We start from the raw sequence: 23258 nt of genomic DNA, 5'->3' as shown, positions 1-23258 counted from the left end.
TCTGGAGGAATGAAATAGCACCTCACTGAACCCAACTGCACTGAAATAAGCAGTTTATTCTGAAAGAAATAAGAACAAACAACATTTGTTTTTATAACCAGTAAGTTTTAAATGTTCTGATGTAACAGCACAATTAAACAGGGTTGTTACTGTTCCTGTTGCCTTTCTAGACCTGGATGTATACTCCTACATACCTAACTTCATTTAACATAGAATGAGGGACACTGAACAATGATGAAGGAAAAAAAAATTACATGCAAGAGATTTGCTTTAATACTGGGTGAATCATAATTCTTTTTGTATGTGCCTGTTCACTCAAGTGTGAAGTATTTTCTGAATTATAGAACATATAACCTAGCTTCAGCCATTCTGGAAAGACGGGTACTAAATCATTTATAGGTTGAGTCGTCCAGCAAGCCACTTACACAAAGTAATCTGCTGTCTTGAAGCTTTCAGCAGACTTAGAAATAAACTCAATTAATTACTTTAGGTAAAACTCGGAAACACTGGGGAGCTGCAGAAGTATACTGAAAGAAGCTCTATGTTATGGCTTATATTCTTTGAACAGGAAAACAACATCAGATATTAGTCAGCATTACGTGTACGTGGATGAAAGTCCACGCTATCTATAGTGGACTTGCATGTAAAGAAAATCAAAGCATAAAGCAAAATTGTGTGGATTCTTTAGAAGGGTTTTCTAAAAACAGACTTAAGCAATCATCCTGAGCTTGTGGGTATGCATGTGGGTGTGGATCCTACTAATAATCTTGAAGCTACCAGAGAATGATGCCAACAGTTGTATGGTGGGGTGGAGATGGGGGTTCAGCCAGTGTGCAAAGGGAAAGGCTGACATTCAGGGAGCCTGAGGCAGGCTGGAGGACTACACAACATCCCTGTTAAGTTCAGCAATAAACAATGCAGAGCTTGGCAGCCGGAGCACAATAAGCCCCTGCAGCGATACAGGGAGTGTGTATGTGTATGTATTTATACATACACATAAATATGTATATCTCCACTGCAAATCTGTGGGAGATGGTCATGCTGCTGTGGCAAGCAAATCACAGAAAATGAGTCTTGGGCAGGAAATTGATATTCCAGGGCTTTCAGATGAAGAGGAAAAGGCAACATATTCTTCCATCACCTAGCTCAGACTCAAAATTGGCGTGTTCCCAATTTAGGGAGCAAATGTAAACACAGAAGTGAATAGTGGTGACAAGTGAAAATTTAGTGTAAGTAACAAAGGTGAGTGTTGCCAGACAAAAGGACTATTAAAAAGCCCAGAACTGTAGAGCAGCTCTTTTCCCATGTGAACTGAATATGCCTATTTGTTTGTTTTTGAAACATAATTAATTGACAGAACCAGTACAATCTTGTCATTCCCTACTCTTTGAAATTCATGCAACCACGAGGAAAACTCTTTTCAGTTCATGCATCACCACAAAAAGTTTCAATTTATCCACTCAATCATAAGTATAACTGCATCTTTGTTATACCCGTAAATTCATACATTCACTAGGGAAACTAATAAATACCTACACAACTATGGAAACCCCCCCCCCATATAAAGTCCTGTCTCAAACAGGAGACATGACAGGCAATGGAAAGCTACAGACCTCACCAGCTTCCAATTTAAGAACTGAACATTTGAAACTCTGTTTATAGCTGATCCCCTCCAAAGAGTTGTAACTAGAAATCCAAAGAGAAACACAGCTAAATGTTCCATTAGATGAAACTTCCTAGTAGAACACCTTCCTTACGAACAAATGAGAAAAACCATGCAGGAAAGAGGAACATCCAGAAACCTACAAGAAGGAAATGCAGAAGAAATTGCAGAGGTAAGTATTTATGAAACTGAAGTGGCAGAAAAGAAGCTTGAAAGCAGTTCCTGCTCCTTGTTTGGGGCAGAACTGGGACCAATTGCATTGTCCATTAGAAAAAGATGAAAGCAGAGTGCTGCCTAAATCTGTGAGGACAGAAAAACCACCTCAGATCTACATGATAGATAAGGTCTTGGGACAGCACCAGGCTCTGTAAAATCAGCAGAGCACCTTGGCAAGACATCAAACCTGGATATTTGATTTTTGATATGGGTTGTACATTATCCAATATAATAAAACAGAGTATTGAAAAGCTGTGTTTAAAAAAAACAAAATCAAACAGACTTTCTACACTCAGGAATAGTACCCTGGTCTTTTAATATATCTTGTTTGGAAAATATGGCTTATGTAATTACAAAATTCTACATATGTCAAGAATGTTACACCAACACAGTATTTGCCATTTATGTACCCCTGAAATGGTAAAACCAAAATAAATAAAAATCCTTTAATTACGTGGGGCTGCCTGCACTGGGTCAGAGATTTTGTCCTCTGAGCTGTATTTTTCCTTTAGAAATTCCATGTCTATCTAAACTCAGCAGCACTTCCAAGATAAATATCCAAAATTGTGATTTCACACAAAGACACACATGTGGTTATATTTCTAAATTATTTACAAATTTTAAAATTAATTTTAATAACTAATCATTTCACACTGCATGTTATTGCTCAAACATAGTTATATAAAACTGCCTACTTATTACTGGGGAATGATTTGGAAAGAGTTTTTTTTTCCTATGAGAAATAAGCAAAAGCCAGCTGCAGAAACATCAAGAGAAGTTTCTGTGCTTTTAGAACAATTACTCACAGTATGTTTTACTATAGAATTCTCAGTATGAACGAATCTTTACAATGCAGATGTTCAAGGACTGATAACGTGACTAGCATGCTGGGTCAACAGCTAATATCTACAATAAGATAAAAGTATTAGCTAGTTGTAATTTTTAAGTGTGTCAGCATCCTTAATTTGCACACAGTTGGTGTGAATCATATCACAGGCTGCATGCAGCATTCCCCACTCTTATTTTTCTTTCATGTATAGGCAATGCATCTGCCACTGTACTGGTGCTACCAACAGCTCATTGCTGTGAATCCCAGTGGAAAGACACTAAATTAAAGACTTTAAGGCTACCTCTTTATACTTACATTGCTTTCCCACTAACACTAGTGTGACCACAAACAAGAATCAGTTTGTGTGAATGTGATGCTGCTCAAATGAGACTAAATAAAATCCAACACACTACTCTATGTTTCTGTTTTCTCCAATGTAATCTGTTCTTTCCTTACTGTCAGTGGGAGAAATGCAACTCTTTAAGACTTTTTAGGTATGTATTCTAATCAGTGCTGTGCTCCTTAATTATCCTTGACATACGTGTTAGTAAAATTCTGTAGGATGGTATTGTCATTATAGCTGAAGTGCTAAGCAGAGGTAACAAGAAAACAAACTTGAAAAGTGCATTGAAATACTAATGTGAATACATACAGAAACAAAGGCCAGAAGAAATTCAGTCCCAAGCATTTAGTCAGAAAGTTCTGGATATAAGTCTTCTTGCTCTCTCCTCACCCATATATTCCTTTCTCACAACATATTTTAGCCTGTCAATCCAAATTTGTAGTGGTTTTTTTTCAGTTTGGTTTCCTATGCAATTATATGGCCAGTGTGTCTCTGTCTCCCTACCCCTAAATAAGAACATATTTCAATCAAATTATATAAAAGGGTAGTATCTTGGAAATACAGGGAACTTTTGCTTTCCATGAAAACGAACAACTGAGAAACAACTCCTGTTCCTGTGTGCCTCCCAGAAAACCTCAATGACAGGACTGGTTTTAAGAACATTCCCACATGAAGGAGCAGAGAAAGCCCGGCTGGTTTTGTTGCAGACTGAGGGTTTCTCAGGGGCCACAGCAGTAAGGGAAGCTGTGCACCAGGGTGCTGGGTAGGCACAGAGAAGGGGGCTGTGACTAAGGGGGTAAAGGCCGAGTCAGACGCATCTGTCTGACAGATGGGACGATCCAAAGTTTCTTTGTCCCAGGATTTTCTGATTAAGTGGGGAAACAGGAGGATGAAAGGGAAAAGACACTCTAAAATGGAAGATAGGAATTTTCTCTGCCTCTCTTTGATATCAGAATCTGGAATCTTGAGCAAGTCATCTCATATCAACTGCAGTTATACTATTACTATTGTGAAGTCTTGTGATCAAATTAACAAAAAATAGTATTTTGGGGTTTTCTCCTGATATGTGTGAGCTGTTTTTAATAGTCTTGACTTATCCTATCAGAAATTTATTAACTAATTAAAAAAGATCAGGTACAATGCGTTACAGAACATTGATTTAGAGATGAAAGGAAATTTTAAATCTCTGATATGAGAGAGAAAAAATATTCAAGAGTAACAGAAAAATATTAGAAACTGTTGCTACTCATGTAATTATTGGATAAAGCATTTGTTTTCTTCTTCAAATGTAACTATAATAAGAGATAGTGTGCACCTGCCTGTGGCAGGCGGGGCTGAAACTAGATCATCTTTAATATCCCTTCCAAACTATTCTATGGTTCTATGACAGACACTGTGAATATGAAACCAACAGTAGAACTTTGAGATGATTTTTTTAGTATCTCAATATTTCAATTTCATATAGGTAATGAATTAAATACTAAATACATAAAGGTACTATTTATTTAAAAATGAAACACCATTTGTGTTCCAAAAGGTTTTTCAATTGAAGTCTTCAGAACCTGTGGAAACTTTTTTGAACTTTGTTTGTCCTTTCAATTTAGAAAGTACACAAAAATATTAGGTATCTTCTGCCTGCTAGAAAATTAACTGGTCAGCACTACAGAGCATGCTTTTAATTTTCTGTGACCTACATAGAAAGAAACTTAACACTTCACTAAAAAAAGGAAGTTTGGCTAGCTGTGTCCTTCCTATTTCAGCCAATAATCACAATCAACTGCTCCACTATCACAAGGCAGGTAGCAGGGCAGACGAATTAGAAATCCTATAACCAATTTTCTGTTTATTGCAACATAGTTGTGGCTCACCTGCAAAACCATGTTGTGCTGGCTTTGACTGGGATAAAGTTAATTTTCTTCATAGTAGCTGGTATGGTCCTATGTTTCAGAATTGTGCTGGAAACAGTACTGATAATACAGTGATGTTATTGCTGAGCAGTGCTTACACAGTGTCAAGGCCTTTTGAGCCTCTCACATCACTCCACCAGGGAGCAGGCTGTGGGTGTACATGAAGTTGGGAGGACAGCTGATCCCAAAAGACCAAAGGGATGTCCCAGACCATATGGCATCGTCCTCAGCATACAAAGCTGGGGGATGAAAAAGGAAGAGTGAAATGTTCATAGTGATGATGTTTGTCTTTCCATGTCACCATTATGTGTGATGGAGCCCTGCTCTCCTGAGATGGCTGAACGCCTGCCTGCCCATGGGAAGTGGTGAATGAATTCTTGTTTCACCTTGCTTGTGTGTGCGGTTTTTGCTTTCCCTATTAAGCTGTCTTTATCTCAACCCATCAATTTTCTCACTTCACTCTTCTGATTCTCTTCCCCATCCCACTGGAGAAGGGTGTGTGAGCAGCTTTGTGTTGCTTAGTTGGTGGTTGGGGTGAAACCATGACATCCCTGAATTATTAACTCTTTCCAGCAAAATCCCAAACATAGGCCCATATTAGCTACTATGAAGAAAATGAATTCTATCCCAGCCAAAACCAGCACAACATGCAATAAGTATAAATACATATGCTGAATTAGATTAATATTTTCACCTTTAAGTAACTTTTTTTTTTTAATAAATGAACTTTCCTGTGTGAACCCACTGTGCACTAACACTCTCTCTCCTGACAGTGTAGAAGACTCAGGAATCAGGTCACAGGACTTAAGCACTTTTCCTACCAAAACCTTCATGCTTAGCAAATGTGACAGGAATCACTCACTCATTGCCTTCGCACGAACACTGCTTTAACTAGAGTACCACCATCTTCTGACTGAACTTCCCACCCTTATTAGAAGTTCATTCCCTAACAAGTGCAACAACCAAATAGTCCAGCTCATCTTCCACCTCCCAGGTGAGAGTGCCCAGCGCAGTCAGATCCCTGCAATTTGCCATGAACAGACTATAGAGTGCAACACCAAAGTGAGACACTTTCAAGCCTGCTAAACTCACATTCTTTTCTCAGCTGTACATGGTGCTTTCAAGAGGAGCTGAAGAAAGGCTCTAAGAGTTCTCCTCGCATCACAGATCATATTCAGCCAAGCTGTTTTAAGGTGGTCCCTTCCTGCCCTTTCTATAACTATACCTAAATACATACAGTAAGTCCCAGCAGCTGTTACCAGCTTTGGGTTTGATGAGATTTAAATTATAGTTGGATTAAACTTAGTTTTGTTTTTCCAAGTTTTCAGAACAGGCAATGTAGCTAAAGTTGGGAGGAGCATAAAATACATTAAAGTAACTGTCATTGATGTTTTTTTGCTACTGGAACTGACTTTAGCATATATAAAAGTAAATATATCTCTGTGGGATAGATTTTTGGTTTGCAAACCACAAAGTTTATCTAGCCCGTAGTCTTAATTCCTACTTGCACACTACTCACAGAAACTTTTTTGTTTATACCCCCTCCCTCTCCCTCCACAGCTTACAGGTAATTCCTCTTTTCCTCCATGTCACCTGCTAATCTTCTCTGTTCCATTTTCACTCAGTCTTTTCCTTTTCATCTTCTTAGTCTTGTCCTCTCTGACACACCTTAGAAACAAACTCCTGTTTAATCTCTTCAGAACATCCAAAAGTTGTTCTCCTCCCCAACTTGCTTTGTTTGTGGTGAACTTTCAAATTCTATAGTTGAATGTTAACAGACAGTTGCCTTCTTGTGATGGAACTGAATTGCTGCAACAATTCATAATTAATCTAGATATCCACAGGTTTAAATATCTCACTTAATTTCATTACTCTTTTGGGAGTCTTGGCAGTGCACTCGGACAGATGTCAAATTGCAACACCTTTGCAGGCAGGTAAACAAAACCAGGAAGCCCTGATCCAGATGAATCCTGAAAACCATGCCAGTTCTAGTTTAAGTGAACTAAATTGATATGCAACTGTCTGCAACACATTTAATTCATATTTTGTGCCTAAGAGTATTTGAAAGTGTTGAACTGTAGTACCTCGTTTTATGTCAGCCCTTAAAACAAAAGCATTCAGGCAGCAACTGGTTTTTAAAACAAAGATCAAAATGGCCCACAAGCAAACACACCATGTTCAGCTTCAGAGTACCACTGCTGATAAGGAGGCGAAGGGGAAAAAAAAAAAAAAATCAACAGATATGTGATGACAGTTCCCACATATAATTTAAACCAGAAAATGACTAATTTAAGGATTAGATCCCTCTATAACATTGCTGAGTTGTTCTTCAAGATGTATTGAATTTTGGAACTAAGAAATGAATAGAAGTTCAGTTTTATAGGTTCTGCAGTGAAGCTCCTTTGTTTAGTATTTTGAACATTAGGCAACCATTTACTTACTGTAAACTATTATACTTACCATTATAGACTTAAAAAAACAAAAATCTGCATTATTACCAGTTGGTCGTCACCCTTGTAAGACATGCTGCTAAACCATAGGTCTTTGGGTTTCCTCTACGAGCACTTACTAGGATCAACTGCAAAACAGCTATTCTTCCATCTATAAGATTATTTTTAATGAATGCACTAACCACTTTATGCAGAAATACATCTATCTGTATCATCAGTTAACAGGAACAGATGAAAAGTTGCCAAAGGATGTACTATAATACAAAAATACAGTAATACTTGGACTTTTATTACATTACTGTTTAACTGATAGTAATTTAAAACTCCCTTTCCAGGCAGAAGTGTCTTTGAGAAATCACAAGAATAAAGAGCCTTTAAAAACATTTTATGTAGCACTGTATTTCATTCCACAAAGAATATTATATAGACAACTAGAAGGGAAAAATATGATTTAAAAAAACTAAAGCAGAATAAATATTTTAAATCAGATAAACTAGCTAGTTTTACACATTCAAAGATTTTAGGTTTTTAAGAAAAAAATATTTACTTTTCTGAAAATATCAACTTTGAATTTATATTTATAAATCAAACATTTAATTTTAATAACAATATACTAATTATCAAAGAAAAAAAACCCATAGAAAACCCCCTGTGCAGTATTAACTAGGATTATAATTTTGGATCCTTAGTGTGCATGCTCTGTAATCATAGTTCAAAGTAAAATATCAGTAATCAAATCTGTAGAGAAGGTGATGAATAATTACTTCGCTGACTCATTCCAGATGTATACACAAATTCCAACGAAGGGAGCGCTCACGACTGAAGACAGATGTGATGGAGGTGAGGGGAAGGGACTAAAACCCCTGTCAGAGGCACCTCTTTGATCAACCTGCTGCTAAATCACTGCCTGCTGTCAATCAAAGACTGCAATTACCACTCCGCCTGGGTTAGTACTTAGTTCCGAAACCTTCCAGCAGATGTCCTCGCAAGGCAGGCGTGTCAGGAAGGTTAGAGATGTCACCATTTAAAACAGAGAGATGGGGAGGAAAAGAGACCTAAAATAAGGGCAATATATAAACGAATTCAAGGTATTAAGTGCCTTTTCAAACACCAAACTTAGAAGCATAGGCAGCATGTTTAGAAAATAAGACCATTATCTTGAAAACTAAAAGAAAGTCACCTGAACAAGTATGTAACTAGCACATGTTTAAACTAAGGCATCTGTTTCCAATTTGTTTGGTAATTCTTACACCTCACTTATAAACAAAACAAAGTTCAGAAAATGATAGCAGAAAGCATGAGCACGCGGCAAACAGCATACAGACTCTAATCCTGTCCCACTCCCTTCCCTTTCATGTTAAAACTGACACAAATTTTATTGTGCACAGAGCCTTCTGCACTACTCCCTAGTGGCAATGACATATAAATGTTGTCACAAAGCTGGTATTCTTGGAAACATAAAATCCCCCGTCTATTTCAGGGAGACTTAAAAAGAACAATTTCCTTAAAATAGTCATCCTCATCATTACTTGTACAGCTGGAAAGTTTTGATACCACATTAAAAATATTTGACTTGCCCTTCTCTGTAGTGAATAATGCACCCACAGTTAACTACCCACAGACACAGAATAATTATGAGATAATTATTCATCAAATACTGGTCTACAACCTCAAAAGCTGGGATTCTTTACCCAGGTCTATGAGACCAGTATCTCCAGCCCTCAATCCATTACCTGTTTTAATGCAGATGTGCACAGCTTCATACATGTGAAGCCGTTATTAGAGAAAGATGAAATCAAGATCATCAGTATCACTGACTCTTCTTCAAGAGCAGATACAGAAGTAAGTGCTGATACTTGTGGCTTACTGGGAGATCAGCCAACTGGGACATGTCAGTCACTACAGTTTGGCTGGTGGAAAGAATTCGAGACTGTCTCAGCTTCTGGAAAATGCTGGGAGGGTAGTTACAGCATCTGGGACAGACTTGTCTGCTAGAGCTTCTTTGGTGGCTAAAATGACTGGGACAGGTTTGACTCCTAGAGGTTCTTTGTTAGACCCATTATAGCACTTACAGACAGAAACTATTGCTATATTCTACACACTGAATTAGGTCAAAGCTAGCATCATCAATTATAGAAACAGATTGCTTACGAAATCTTAGAGGAGTAGGGGATTTGTCAGTATCTTGTCTGAACCTTCAATAGCATGGGTAACTGATTTTCTGCAGGCTAATTGTTCTCAATTTCAACAATGAAAGTAAAAAAGAAAAAAGATTTTAACTTAGTGTTGCTGAATGACCATAGTCAACAATACAGAACTGTTACATTTCTTAACTGGTGGTACGTTTCTTAACTATGGCTTTCATGTAATAGAAGCATCAGATAAAGCATATTCTGTACTTAGACTGCCCTTAGAAAAGAAGAATCCAGGTTCCACACTCTGAAAAGCAGGTAAATACAGTATTAAAGCTATTACAGTTTCTCTGCTTAACTAAGGTTCTCTTCAGCTGTCATGAAAAATACTTATAAAAATCTCTCTAACCTCTTAGTTGTGCTTTACTTAAACAAACAAAAAGGACAGAAGAATTCTATGAAATCAAGATTTCCATTTAAAATATCAAAGGACAAATACAAATGAAGGATGATGGCTGAGGACAGCTACTGACTATGTTAATCATTTAAGATTACTTCACTAAGCTCTCTGTCTTCAATCTTAAGCCCCTCACCCTTTAGCCCTATGATAAGGAACATAAAATTACAGTGCAAGCAGAAGGTAATTCTACTGTTTCCAAGTAAGGACCTCTTATGGGAGCAAATACACATCTCAAACAAAGCCATAAAAAATGGTGAAGCCACCCTAATCATAACCAACTATTCCTCCATAGCACTAGTTTCATTATGTACATATATTCCAGTCAAATCTTTACAAACTGTGTTACCAAGTCACAATTTCCCCCTCTTTCCCCACCAAAACTGTGTAAGGATAACTGTACACATGTCCACGAAATAGAGGATGTAATTTTATTGGAGGTCCACAGGTAACTGTATCACATTAGGGAGTGGAAGAATTTTGTGGTATGGCACAACACAATACCTCACTCTAAACACTTAAACAGAAGGTTAAATGATATGCAACATGATCAAATCAGTAATTCGTCACCTTCTAGGCACCACTGATTAATTTAAAATAAAATTTAATAAATTGAAAAAATATAGTCCATTAATTTGTTTATTGTACTGTCTTTAAATGAAACAGCACTTTGAAAGTCACAAATAAAAAAGCAGCACTTTCTCTTAATACCAACACCACTGTAACACATACTGTAGCGTGGCATGCAAATCCACATCTGCAGTCTTTTTTTTTGTATTAACAAATGGAATGGTAATTTTCTATTCTCAAATATTGGTAGCATAACATGTAAGTGCAGATCATTCTGGCCACAGGTGTGGTAAGCCTTAACAAGTGTGTATTACAAGAGCATAGAACACAGAGCATGACACTTACATCCAATAATCTCTCTCTTTTGTACTGTACATGGTGTTTGTTACAGGCAGACTTCCAACTTGGGGTACCAAAGCTTCAGGAAACAAGATTATTGACCTCTTCTGGTTTTATTTAAAAATAAAATGCAGTCACCATCAAAGCACAACCATTAGCAACCTGTTCAAAAAAATGCCATAGCTCCATTGAAAAATAACTTGTTTTTTTAGTAGACTCCACTATGCGATATAGTTTCCATTACAGGTATGTTATGAAGTCTTACAGCGGTACTGAAGTGTCATTCCTGTTAATTAGAGATTTGTATAGACACCAGGAAATGGTGCGATGTTCAAAAAAGCTGTTCAAACTGAGCTAAGCTTCACGAGACCACGTACTGAGTCTTCATGCAATGAATCCTGGCTGGCTAGACTCAGGACGTGCATTGTATGGCTGTGTGTGATAGGACTTCCACTTGGCAGCATCCCAGGAGGTGATGGAGCTTCTTCAGGAGTGAGAAATTGATGACCTTCGTGTTCCTCTTTTAATGGTATGATGTCTGTCAAACCTGAATCTGATGTGAGATTTGGCATAGAAGATGGTGGTGTCGGTTGCCCTAGAGTTAGAGCTGCACAAGGCCCACTGATAGAAGTCTTTCCTGGTAAAGGTAGCTCTTCACTAGTTATGCTTGGCTCACTCTGTAGTAGAGGGGTGGCAGCAGCCTGCAAAACGAATTTGGTGCTCTGAATGCACTGATCTTGGTCACACTGTAGAATGGAAAGGGTGTCAAAATCATACAACGCAAACAAAACAGAGAAAAAAAAAAGGGAGAATATGGACAAAAAGGTATGGAAAAGAATGGGATGTGAAGAGAAAAAAAAGAAAGCCATTAGTATCATTCCACGGTTAGCCACCCAAAAATCCCATTGCATGCTGCCCAGAGAAAAAAAGAAAGGCACGCGTAACCGAGCCAATGCTTTGAATTATTATCAAAGTAAATTATGAAAAACATTTACAGTGTTCACTTAAGGGCTTCGGTAGTCTTTAAAATAGATCTAAGCATCTTTAAGTTCAAAAACACTAGGCAATTGTCTTCTTTTAACTGGTCTTCACATGCAGGAATTAAGCTACTGCAGAAGGTTTCCAGAACAAGAATTCCTCTGACGCAGGTGATTTTTATAAAAATATAGTTGGCAATACAGCCCTTATGAGTAAAAATTTTTTCTTACATTATTTTTTAATACATGATATATACATTCTACAGAATATACTACACTATACTCTATATTCTAGTGGATGTGTGGAAATCAGGCAGCACTGCAGACGTATCAATTTGAGATCAACCTGAATGATTTTTTAGGCAGTTTCTTGACTAATCTTGACAATGTGAACAATCAATGTAGAAAACAAAACCTTTTCTGGCAAGTACTGTCTCAAAAACAAGCAAAATTCAGCATAATATAAATTCAGTTAGGCTGAAGTGACTATTACCAGAAATGCTTTTGGCTCTACACCTCTTCCTGTTTATACAAAATTATCACTTATTCCTTGAGACGACAAGACAGGTAGGTGATTCAATAATGTCCAGCTAGCTAAGTGGGTAGTACACCTACTGCAAAATTTTCTTTAACACAAATTGGCATGATTTTTGAGAGCTTCCAAGGAAAAAAATATATTTAATTCCTAGCCAGATCAGTTATAACATCTGCAGATTTTCAAAATCTTGTTAGATTCATTTGCCATAGTACTGTTCTGCTGTGTAAGAAAAACACTACAATCAATGAATACAACTATAAATCCAATGCAATGAAGAACATTTGGAAGCAAGCAAGCAAAATAAAAGATACATCCAGAGGTAAGACATGCCTATTCACTCTTGTTATTTCAAGAATTCTGTTAAAGCAGTATGTTCTGCTTTATGACTAAGTTCTTTGATCTATATCAAATCACTAGATGTTACAAATCCATCATCTTTTCCAATGTTACGATCATAACCATTGCTACTAACATCATAGCAATTCCCTAAAATGCCCCTTTGAGTTCAATAAGCCACTGTGATACACCCTAAGGAAACTTATGGAAAGACTTTTGCTTCCTTTACTGTATAATGAAAACCACAACCAAGAATGGTTCCTCTGGTATTTTCAGGTTCTCCAGTTTCACCACTGAATAGCTTAATGATGGATGCACACGTTACACTCAGAAAGTGTGCAGGCAGAGTAGTTGTCATAGTAGATAGGCAGTATTTAAAAGATGTCTAAGTAGTTTAGGACTTCCAGACCAACTATTTTTTGATAGGCAGAAGTCCAGTCCTTACTCAATTACATATTTCCAACACTTCTGCTTTCAGAAAGACTTCCTATTACATGAATTGAGTTCATATAAATTGTAAGCAATTTCCCCCCCACAAAATGACAACTGAAGTGATCCCCTATAATTTCAGGGGGATTACTCACAGGCTTAAAGCTGAAACCTTGCTTAAGTTACTAAGAAGAAAACTGTCAGCATCTTTTAAAGTCATGTTTTCAATTAGTAATTCAGTGCGAATAACTCATTCTTGATCAATATTCTGTTATTCACACCTGCTTACTTCAATTAAACTATAGCCCCTTCAACTAACCTTACTGTGCAGACCTCAAAAATATGTTAACTGAATTTTCAAAGTTCAAAAAGACCAACAAACCCTATCTTCTCTGAAAAGCAGCAGCCAAAGCACAAGTTAAATAACAAAGGAATGCCTATAACCACTGGGGTACACTGAAAACAAATAACATTAGCAACTGACTTATTGCTTTAGTGAACTTTCAGCTCTGATCTTCAAAAGGCAATCATTAATGTGTTCCAGGCAATACAAGTAATACAAGTACACCCTTTTAAATTAGCTGAAGGTAATTTACTTGAACTCATTGTATAGTCTGAATTCATTTTCTTACAGAACTCTACTGCATTTCAATTGCATCAATACTGGAAAAGAAAAAGTAGCCTCATAAAGCTCCATTAAGTAGTGTTATAAACTTCTTCAGGTGCTGTATTTCTCTTCTTCATTTTTCATGTACTTGTCATTTCCCTAAAGCCTCTCTTTTAATTTAGATACATTTCAGGTTTTCCTTTTCTTGTTCTGTTTAATGGTGAGCAGCATGAAATCTTTGGGAAAATACAGGCTGTAAACAGCTTTAGAAAGAGAACTAGGGTAGTGTTTAAACTAGAAAAAGTATATGTGCTCAACGAAGCCCTCAAAAATATCTGATAAAAACACACAATATACAGGCAAGACTATTCTTGAGTCTAAACAGCCAACACAAACCTAAACAAGGAAATCAGATTTGTTTATAGTGCTGGCATGGTAGGTTTTCCTCGATTCCATATTTCACTCTTGACTGAATGAAATTTAGGGCCAGAAGCCTTAACTGCTACTAATCACATTAATTATTCAACACTAGGATTTCAAATGAAATAAAAAAGCCTATGACTAAAACAAAAAGAAACCCAAGGACTGAAATCTAAATAACTAAAAGTCTGTCAAAACTATTCCACTAGTACCTTCTTACTTCAGACCTGGCTTTATTTTCCACTGTTTCAAGAGGAACAGCAGATTCTGAAGGTAAGATAAGTCCAATAAGTTCTACCAGTACAGAAGTTCAACTACATGCATGCATAGAAATTTTTAGCCATCTCTATATTTATTTTCACATAAAAAGGCATAAATTAAAGCAAATTAGACAAAACCTAGAATTCTGTGTTTATTTCACAAATAATAAATACAAACAACCAAGGAAACAAATTTTTTTCCTGAAGAAAATCTGTTTTTTTCTAAGCTACACAGAAAATAGTTGGTAACATAGTTGTTGTACATGGCAATAGATTTTTCACATTTCTAAATGTGTTTATTTCTAAATAATCAGAGATCATTTAGTTTAAATTTTAAATAAACTTTGTTAAAAATTTTCTAAACACTAGTAACATTCAAGAATTGTTACAATTCTCAGAAGACGGAGAAAAGGAGGTTGAATTATCTCAGCATCTCTGAATAAAGTACAAACAACAAGAAGTTCAGAGGAGGCTGACAGTGCTATGAAGTAACAGGAAGGATGCTGAAATACCATACTAGGTGGATACAGTAGATAGGTAAAAAGTGGAGGGATGGAGCTGTATAACTGTTCCCAACAGGTGCAGGATTTCACAATCAAAATCAATGTACTGTGGATACTGTGCAAGAACTGAGCCACAAATCACACCAAGTGAATGGCACCACTATCAAGTACTACAGTGCACAAGGAGCAGATCTATGATGAGGTAAAATAAATCTAGTTCATGTGCTCTGACTAGCTCACAATGACACTGCTCCGGGATATGAATTAAATTGCAGTGAACATGCACTATCAAAAGAATTGCTCCTAAAACATATCCCAATCCAAGGCAAAATGAAGTTGATTTACTTGCATGTGCCCTTAACTCATTTTAACCGTGAAGTAAAATGCTTTAATGAAAAACCTTGACTGTAGTGATGTTGACTTCTGTTTCAGGCATTTGGGAAGGACACCAGTAAATATACAAGGAAACACTCCCAGCAAAATGGGATTCCTGTCCTTGTTGATCCTATTACTGTCATAATAGAAATACTTACTGCTAACAATGAAAATATGAAAATCAAAGGAAAAAGTACACCAGAACTGTCGGAGTTACTGTTGCCTGGCACAGCTGGATCCGTTTCCAGACGAGTAATAGAAATACTTATGTGAACACCCGGGAGAGGACTTTCCTGCACATCTCACTGGTAATGAATGTTGCACATGCACTATGACTCCTACAATTTTTAGTGGTGCATATAAGTAAGAAAACACTCTAAAGAATTTGCATCCAAGAAAGGAATCAGGGAACTAGAAATAAGGGAATTTGGCACACAAGGAACTACCTAAGCACTGAGAAGAGATGCCTAGGAATGCAGGAGTACAAGCGAATTTCTTAAAAACAAGGAAATAAACCTGTCCTGACACAAAGTCAGATAGCAGCGAAGTCCATCAGTTTATAAGGTATTGGAGAACTCCTAGAGACATCATAGTAAATATAAACCAAACTAATTCCTCACAAAAAAAAATGCATGGAGTGAGATAGTCTGTGTTTCCTCTCAATGAAATACTAAAGAATAAAATACCCTGTATCAAACCCCAAGGATCAGCTCAGGCTTTTAAGGGAAAGCTAAGTACTACAACAGTGCAGACCTAAGTAATGGTAGCTGGTGGGTTTATGGTGAAATTAGAACTTTTTTCAGAACACAAAATAAACTTCAAAATGAAAGAGAAAGAATAAATTACAGAGAAAATTCTTATTTCATAATGGATGAGATACTGTCTTCACACAAAAAAAGAAATTCTTAAGAATAAGAGATATACTCGGGCAATCCAGCTAATGACAAGGTTGCAAAAATAATCAGCAGTAAAATGCAATAGGGAAATACTTTGGAAATAACTAGATGTATGGATTATGAGCTTCAAGTGACCATGCTTGTAATGTGGATAAGGATATTAAGAAGTTGGCTAATCAATTTACCAGACTAATTTCAAATTATATTGGAAAAGAAATTAAAAATACTTGGAACATACTGGCAAAATAATAATTGTTTGTGCTTCCAGTCTTCATAAAAGTAAATACAACTTCAGCTTTTAGTAAAATAAGGGAGATACTAAGGACAGAACATGAGAAAAATCTCTTCTATAAAGATCTACAAAAAAATAAAATCACAGTATGGGTTTATCAAGCACTGATTATAGCAATAATCCTGACTTTTTGAGATTGTGACAAACTGGGTCACTATCATGAGTAGAGTAGATCCTATATGAAATATTCAAAGTCTCAGAGGCAAAATTACCACAAAAGCTGTTAAATACAAAAATAGTGCCCCACAAATGGTATACTGAATAAGAGATAATACATTGCACTGAAAACAAGCGTCTGGCAACTTTACACTTAACCTGATATTTACGTTGAGCTTAAATGCAAAAATGATGCTATGCTAAAAGATTCATTAAAATACAGGAAAAGAGAATATAATACTAAGCAACCCAGAGAGATTTAAAGAGGGACAAGAGGCTAGTTGGGTGAGGCACAATAATTCTATTTAGAAAGACACAAGTCACTGAGTAAAAGATTTGAGGGAAGAGAAGGAAATGAAAGAGGGAAGGAAAAAGAGAAGACAATTGTGAGAGAATATGCTCATTAAAATCTTTATTTAATATCAGTGGGCAGGATAGACATTTTAGCACGCTATGTGGATTAAGCAGCATAACATCTAGACATTAGGATTCAATGTTGAGATAAGAAGATGCAATGCATTCTGGAATAAAACTGGAGACACACCATAAAGGTGTACTGAAACACACTTCAGATTTCTAGTAAATTATTTCTTGTACGCAGAAGCATTAAGATTGATAAAATAGCGTAAATATCTCTGAAGATGTATAAATGGCTAAACCTCTGCGATTTAAAAAGTATTTATGGTCTAAGACTATGATCTACACATGACCTTTCGAGTCAAGGAATTTTACTTTGTCTGTCCTTATCTAAAATTGTAATAATACAAGCGGCAGTACCAGACACAACCCCTTCAATAGGGAAGAGAAAACAGTGTTAGAGAGACTGGTAAACTAAGCATGTCTTTAACAGTTTGCAACAAAACTGAAGGGAGAAATTTTAATCCTTATAGCCAGAGGCCACTACAAACCAACTGGTCTTGGATACAGACCAGGTATAATGAGAAAAATAGCATTACAGTCATAAAAGATATTCCTCCAAATCAAACTTGACATATTACATTTTTCAAGCTTTTTCTAAGAGATCATTTTCAGGAATGAAATCTGGACATTTCCTAGTGATTTTGATAACTGTTAAAGAACCTAAGCCTTTCCCAGCTCATGTGGTGTGGTGTTCTAGGACATAAGAAGTTCAAGCCCTCAAAGAATTTGTGTAATTACCGGTATTACACTTAAAAATCATAACAGTTACCTGTTTGACTTAAAGTAATACCATAACAGATTTCTCCATTCCTAGAGACAAACTTAGTCAATTTTCTATCAAACTAGCACAAGATTTTCTCATTAATATCGAGGAATAATGATAGTGTCTTCTTATAATGCAAGTATAATCCTTATAATGATAAGGTAATTTAATGCCAGGGACATACTGTTGGTTTATGATCCTCACAAATAAGAAGCCTTGACAGAGTCAGAAAGTTTGGGTAATCCCTGAAAGACCTCAGCCCATTTCTAAGGTTTGCTTTCTCTTTATTTTTTTTTTAAACACCCTTTTCTCTCTTCAGAGTTATATTATTTTGATAATCTGCATAGAGCATTACCTTGTTCTGCTCAACTGCACCTCACAGAAGATTCAGACTTAACACTGTGCCTCTAATAAATTTTCTTATTAAGGAGACTAACAAATCTATTTAATCCTCAAAATAATACGCAAAACCAGCTTAGGAACTAAACCAAAATTTTTACACGAGTTTATCAGTGACACAAAAACTAATCTGGCTGAGAAGAGAGAGTCTTTTCTTCTTTTGTTCAAAAGAAAGGCTGAATTATGTCAGAAGGCCTTGTGGCTTCCTCTTTTTTGGCAGAGGGAGAGTGTCCATAACTCATGACTTCTTGGACAAAGTCTTAGAACCCACATTATATGAAGATATGTGGATAACAATTCAGAAATAGGCACATATGCAAGATGCTTGCCTTTGGAAAAAGATCTTTCCAGTTATTCTCTTCTTCTTGGCACTGGAAATCCTATCTTCCATTATGATAGCCAATGCTACCAGCAAAAAACAAAGTAAAAACTATTGGCACAGTTTCAAAGGTGTTTAAAAGCTTTTGTTGTAACAATCCAGTTGCCATTTTTTGTTCATTGCAAGTTCAGTGTCCTCCTGCTCTTTCTTCAAAATACTTCTCCCCTAGAAACTTCTCTTTGTTCATCTTTGTTTTTTTAAATACATTAGTCTATGCAAAACCGCAGTGTACAAGCAAGGAAGAAAATAAAGTATGAAGGAAGTGCCATATAAAATAACAATTAGCTGGAAAATGACGAACCAGAGCAAGTCCATGATACTTGAATATTCCAGTTGAAAACACAGCAGGTGTCAAAGGTAAAAGTCAAAATGCCAGTATATTCAATAAATCAAGTGTAGAAAAGCCTTTTTTTTTTTTTTTAGAATCCATGAGCCATAACTATTACACTGTGTGAAACATATATTAAAAAGAGCCTTGGGTTTTGGTTTTTTTCTTTACTGTTAATAAACAAGTCATTCCACCCAGTGTGTCAGCTGTATCCAGTTAGTTATTACTTGATTAGTTCACATGAAAGTGGAGAAGGAAAACATTCACAGGAATCTTGATGAACAACACTATGGGATGATTCCTACCATGTTGCTCTGAGATTGTGTGGCCCCATACATAGTAATGCCATTTGATGGTCCTGCTAATTGCGGTGTATCTGGTTGTATAAATCCTCTTCTGTCAATTAAGCTACAGAATAATCACAATAAAGAAAAAGAGTTAGAAATATTTCTGGTCAATAACTACTTCCTCTCAATAAAAAGAATGTCCTCTTTTACTCAACTGAAGTACAAGACTTCATTTGTACTCATCAGTAAGGTACTTCTTCATTGTGATACTGCCTATCACACAGTCATACATACTACTACTTTTCTGGATTTTTATCACAGACAGTAGATTTATAAGCTTACCAGCAGATACCACAAAACCAAAGAATTTTAAACCATAGATGTGAAAACAAATTACAAAACTCACTAGGGCACTTTGATTCAGCATCTCTTCTGAAGGTTGGTTTTTTTGCCAGTTTTCACATGTAAATTAAAACTACTTATCACAAAATTTAGCAAGAAAGAAAGAAAGAAAGATGAACTTTTGTTCAGACAGAAAACTTACTCGTCAGGTTTTTCATGACAGCTACTTAACACCACTTATAATACTCCACTGTGCTTACCAAAGTGATGCACTCATAAAATTGCTTATTTGCATCTAAGAAAATGCTTTGTGAAGAAATTACTAAAAATAAGTAAAAATCTACATAAGATTTTAAAAAAATTAATAGAATGGAATAATCTAACCTAGTTAAAGATTAAAGATGCTTAAAAATGTTATATGATTTATTATATCAGAAGACTGATTAGACCTATGCTGACAGCTATGGATCAAATTAAGATTTGAAAGTAATTGTGGAGGACATGTAAAATGCATTCTGAATTTGCTAGCATAGATTTAAAAATGAGAAACCATCTTTAACAGAAGTAAGAAAAGTTCTGATTATTTACAGATCCTCTCTCCCTGTATTGCACTCTCAAAGGTATTTGAACATTTTGAATTTTAAGCTGTAATTGCTGGTAAGCCACTTTTCCAGAATTTAAGGGAAAAATTAATATTTAGTGACTTGGGACACAGCTGAGATTAAAAGTAGAAAAAGCAAGGATATAAGTTACATTTTACAGTCAGTAAATTTTTCCCCTTGGTCATAAAATATCTCCCTGAAGAACTTCTACATATATTTTGACATCTCAATAAGTAATGTTGCTGCATGGAATAGGAAAAAATGTACAAACTCTGTTAAAACACAGGAGCCAATTCCAGTCTGGTCTAATTGTGTGCTGCTACTTGTATCAGCCTAAGATGCTATTTCAAATACTGAGAAACATGATGCAGTTTTAATAAAGATTTCCATTTGGAGTCAAAAGAATTTGAAGTGTGCCAGTAAGTTTTTATGTCACATACTTTTATGAAAAGCAAAACTGCAAAATTAAAGGGCTGGCTTCAGGCAACATCCACACAGGTAGGAAGCAGAGATAGGGCTACTCTTTCTCACCAGTGTTAACCTAGTATGTGGAAATCATTACCCAGTTGTCTCTAATTTAGGAAAAGACATCAGTCTCTCCTGTTGACCTTTGACTGCTCATAGAAGAACCACCTCTGATATTCCTGATAGCGAAGCCACAAAATCCCACTTCCAACTAAACACCTTGGCCATTGGACCATAGAGCCATTTACTTTCTTCCTTCTTGGTAGTTCAGATTCATCGCTACATAATTTCAGACAAAGCAAAACATATCAATCGATGAGTATGTCACAAAAATAATCTACAAGATCTCAGCTAGTCTCTACAGTGAAACTGCATATGTAGTGTGTGAACTATGTAATCACTGAGGACTGGAATAAGAAAAGAATGAAGTCTTTTCAGCTGGCAGTTTTATTTCTCTGCTCTCAGCTCTGTCCTACATTTTGTTCAAGCTGAAAAAAACATCTCTAACCTTACATATACAAACATTTTGGATTTCAAAAGTAAAAATGTATGCAGCAAAACTTAATCCATTGTGCTTTCTTTTGAATTGCTTTGGTGTAAGACCACCAAACTCAGCTTAATGTATATATGTTAATAGTATTAAATAAAAAAAATACTGTCCATTTAAATAAAATGGGTCAAAAATGAACAATTATCAAGCTGCTGTAGACTAAAGGTTCATAAACTCTCCTAAACTCATGAAACATTTGTTAGATATGTAAGAGATTAATAAAATTTCAAGTTATCCTTTATGCAATGGCTAACTACTAGCAATCTTCCACTGCTGTAAGTTATTAACTGCAGTGGCAAAAGTTCAAACAACAAATAAGTTTATTTTCATTTCAGATGTCAATCTTAAATATATTTTAGAGCATCTGATCACTAATTTACTTTAACCACAATTTACCAATTTATCTCTTTACTACTGAAGAAAAACCTAATTAAAGCTTCTAAGGGACACTAATACAAAACTTTAGTTTTATTGAGTCAACTTACGCAATCGCAAAGAATAATTCTTTCATCAATAGTCAGGTGGCTCTATTTATGTTAACAATGCTTTTGATACTCTTACCTTGGAGAGAGGGGCCCACAGAGTGCAGCACAGCAATTGGTAAAGATGTTGCCATAACTGTAGGGATTATAGTTTTCTTTACCTCTTTTATTTGACCATGATCCTTTAATCTGAAGAGATATGAACAATATACATCACATGTAAAAAAAATATAAAAAATGGCTGGGACAAATTAAGGGTTACCAAAGCAGCAACATGCTACTTGCAGAAGCAGACCACAGAAAACCCATGATGACTCTTCCAAATAGCTTAGAGTCTTGGGCTGTTATGCAAGGCTGGATCCTAAAGTCTTAAAAGTGAGCACATGCTTTACCTCCATGGATTTAGACAACCCAAAATTTCAAGGAATCAGTATATTCACAGTAAGAATTTCATCATCTAAACCTAATGGTCTAAGTTTAATTTTACAAATAATATGGCATATCACATGACATTATCTTCCCTACAGTTCACAAATGGTTCTAAAATATTGTGAAGTAGCTGCAGCCATTACTACCTTTTACTGCATATTATATTTTTCCTTAGCTGGTTAGCTTTTCTGTTTGTGAGATACTTGAGAGCCTGAGTAAAATGTCTTGCTGTATTCAATTGGGGATGTACGTTTTAAACTAAATTACTGAACAGTTTGCTTGAAATTCAGAGGTGTTCCACTGTTACAGGTCACTGCTATCTGTCTTTCAACAATCCAAAAGAGACATCTATTTGAGGGAAATGGGGATAGAAGCACAAGTTCACATAGAGAGACAATGTTGGCCTAAACCTAATAATTGAGGAATACCAGAGTATCTCATCTGTCTTACTAACAACTTAGCTTTCTTCCAAGTCAGGCTATTTGTTCTGATACTTGATGCTGAGGCACGATTCCTTCTGCCTGGGAAGTTTTTTTGTGGTTGATTGGTATTGATTGTAAAGTTTACTATTTTAATAGTGACCTTAAACAATGAGAAAACATGTGTTTGACAGTCTCAAAGATGCTACATTTATATCTGCCAAATACCTATGAAAAAGGTACAACATAAAATTACAGCAAAATGATTTAAAGTTTGCAGTCCTTTGTTAGATCACTTACTAAATTTCCAACAAGTTTTCTATACCATTAGCTCCCTAGCTAATTTTATTTTCTCCTTTCATTCATTTTGTGTTTCTTGTTTTAGTTAGGGAAGGACACATGAAGACTTCACACACAGTTAAACATAATTTCCACACCAAAACAGTAGAAACCTACGCGCAAAATAGAAAACTGTAGAAATGAGAATGTTGACCTTTAAATTAATTATATACTCCTTGCCAGAGGTTTTAGACCTCAGACTGGCAAAAAATTTTCAAAGATAAAATAAAATAAAGGATGAAATTTTTGTTTAGAGAATTCAACACACTTTTTAATTTTCACAGTAATCAATTTTTGAGTCAAATAATATTTAGAACTCTCAATGAAAAACAGATACTGAAAAGTACTTATTAATTCCC

General features: G+C 35.9%; 1 protein-coding gene across 4 annotated transcripts in view; it reads right to left on the bottom strand.

Annotated features, from left to right (window-relative positions):
• Positions 1–10391: 10391 nt before the first annotated feature.
• Positions 10392–23258, bottom strand: part of ZDHHC14 (zinc finger DHHC-type containing 14) — a 100570-nt gene continuing 87703 nt past the window's right edge. For 2 of the 4 annotated variants that reach the window (XM_017834908.1, XM_017834909.1), the window contains exons 7-9: positions 21792–21901; positions 19290–19392; positions 10392–11652 (exon numbers count right to left, since the gene is read on the bottom strand). In XM_017834908.1, coding sequence (XP_017690397.1) covers positions 11251–11652; positions 19290–19392; positions 21792–21901 — 615 coding nt within the window. In that variant the 3' untranslated portion in view covers positions 10392–11250. The remainder of the gene's footprint in view (positions 11653–19289; positions 19393–21791; positions 21902–23258) is intronic. The other 2 variants (XM_017834910.1, XM_017834912.1) reach the window with 1 other exon arrangement.

The sequence above is a fragment of the Lepidothrix coronata genome, unplaced genomic scaffold (assembly GCF_001604755.1).
Source record: "Lepidothrix coronata isolate B3197 unplaced genomic scaffold, Lepidothrix_coronata-1.0 Scaffold245, whole genome shotgun sequence".
Lineage (NCBI taxonomy): Eukaryota > Metazoa > Chordata > Aves > Passeriformes > Pipridae > Lepidothrix > Lepidothrix coronata.
This window is presented reverse-complemented; position numbering and strand designations above follow the sequence as displayed.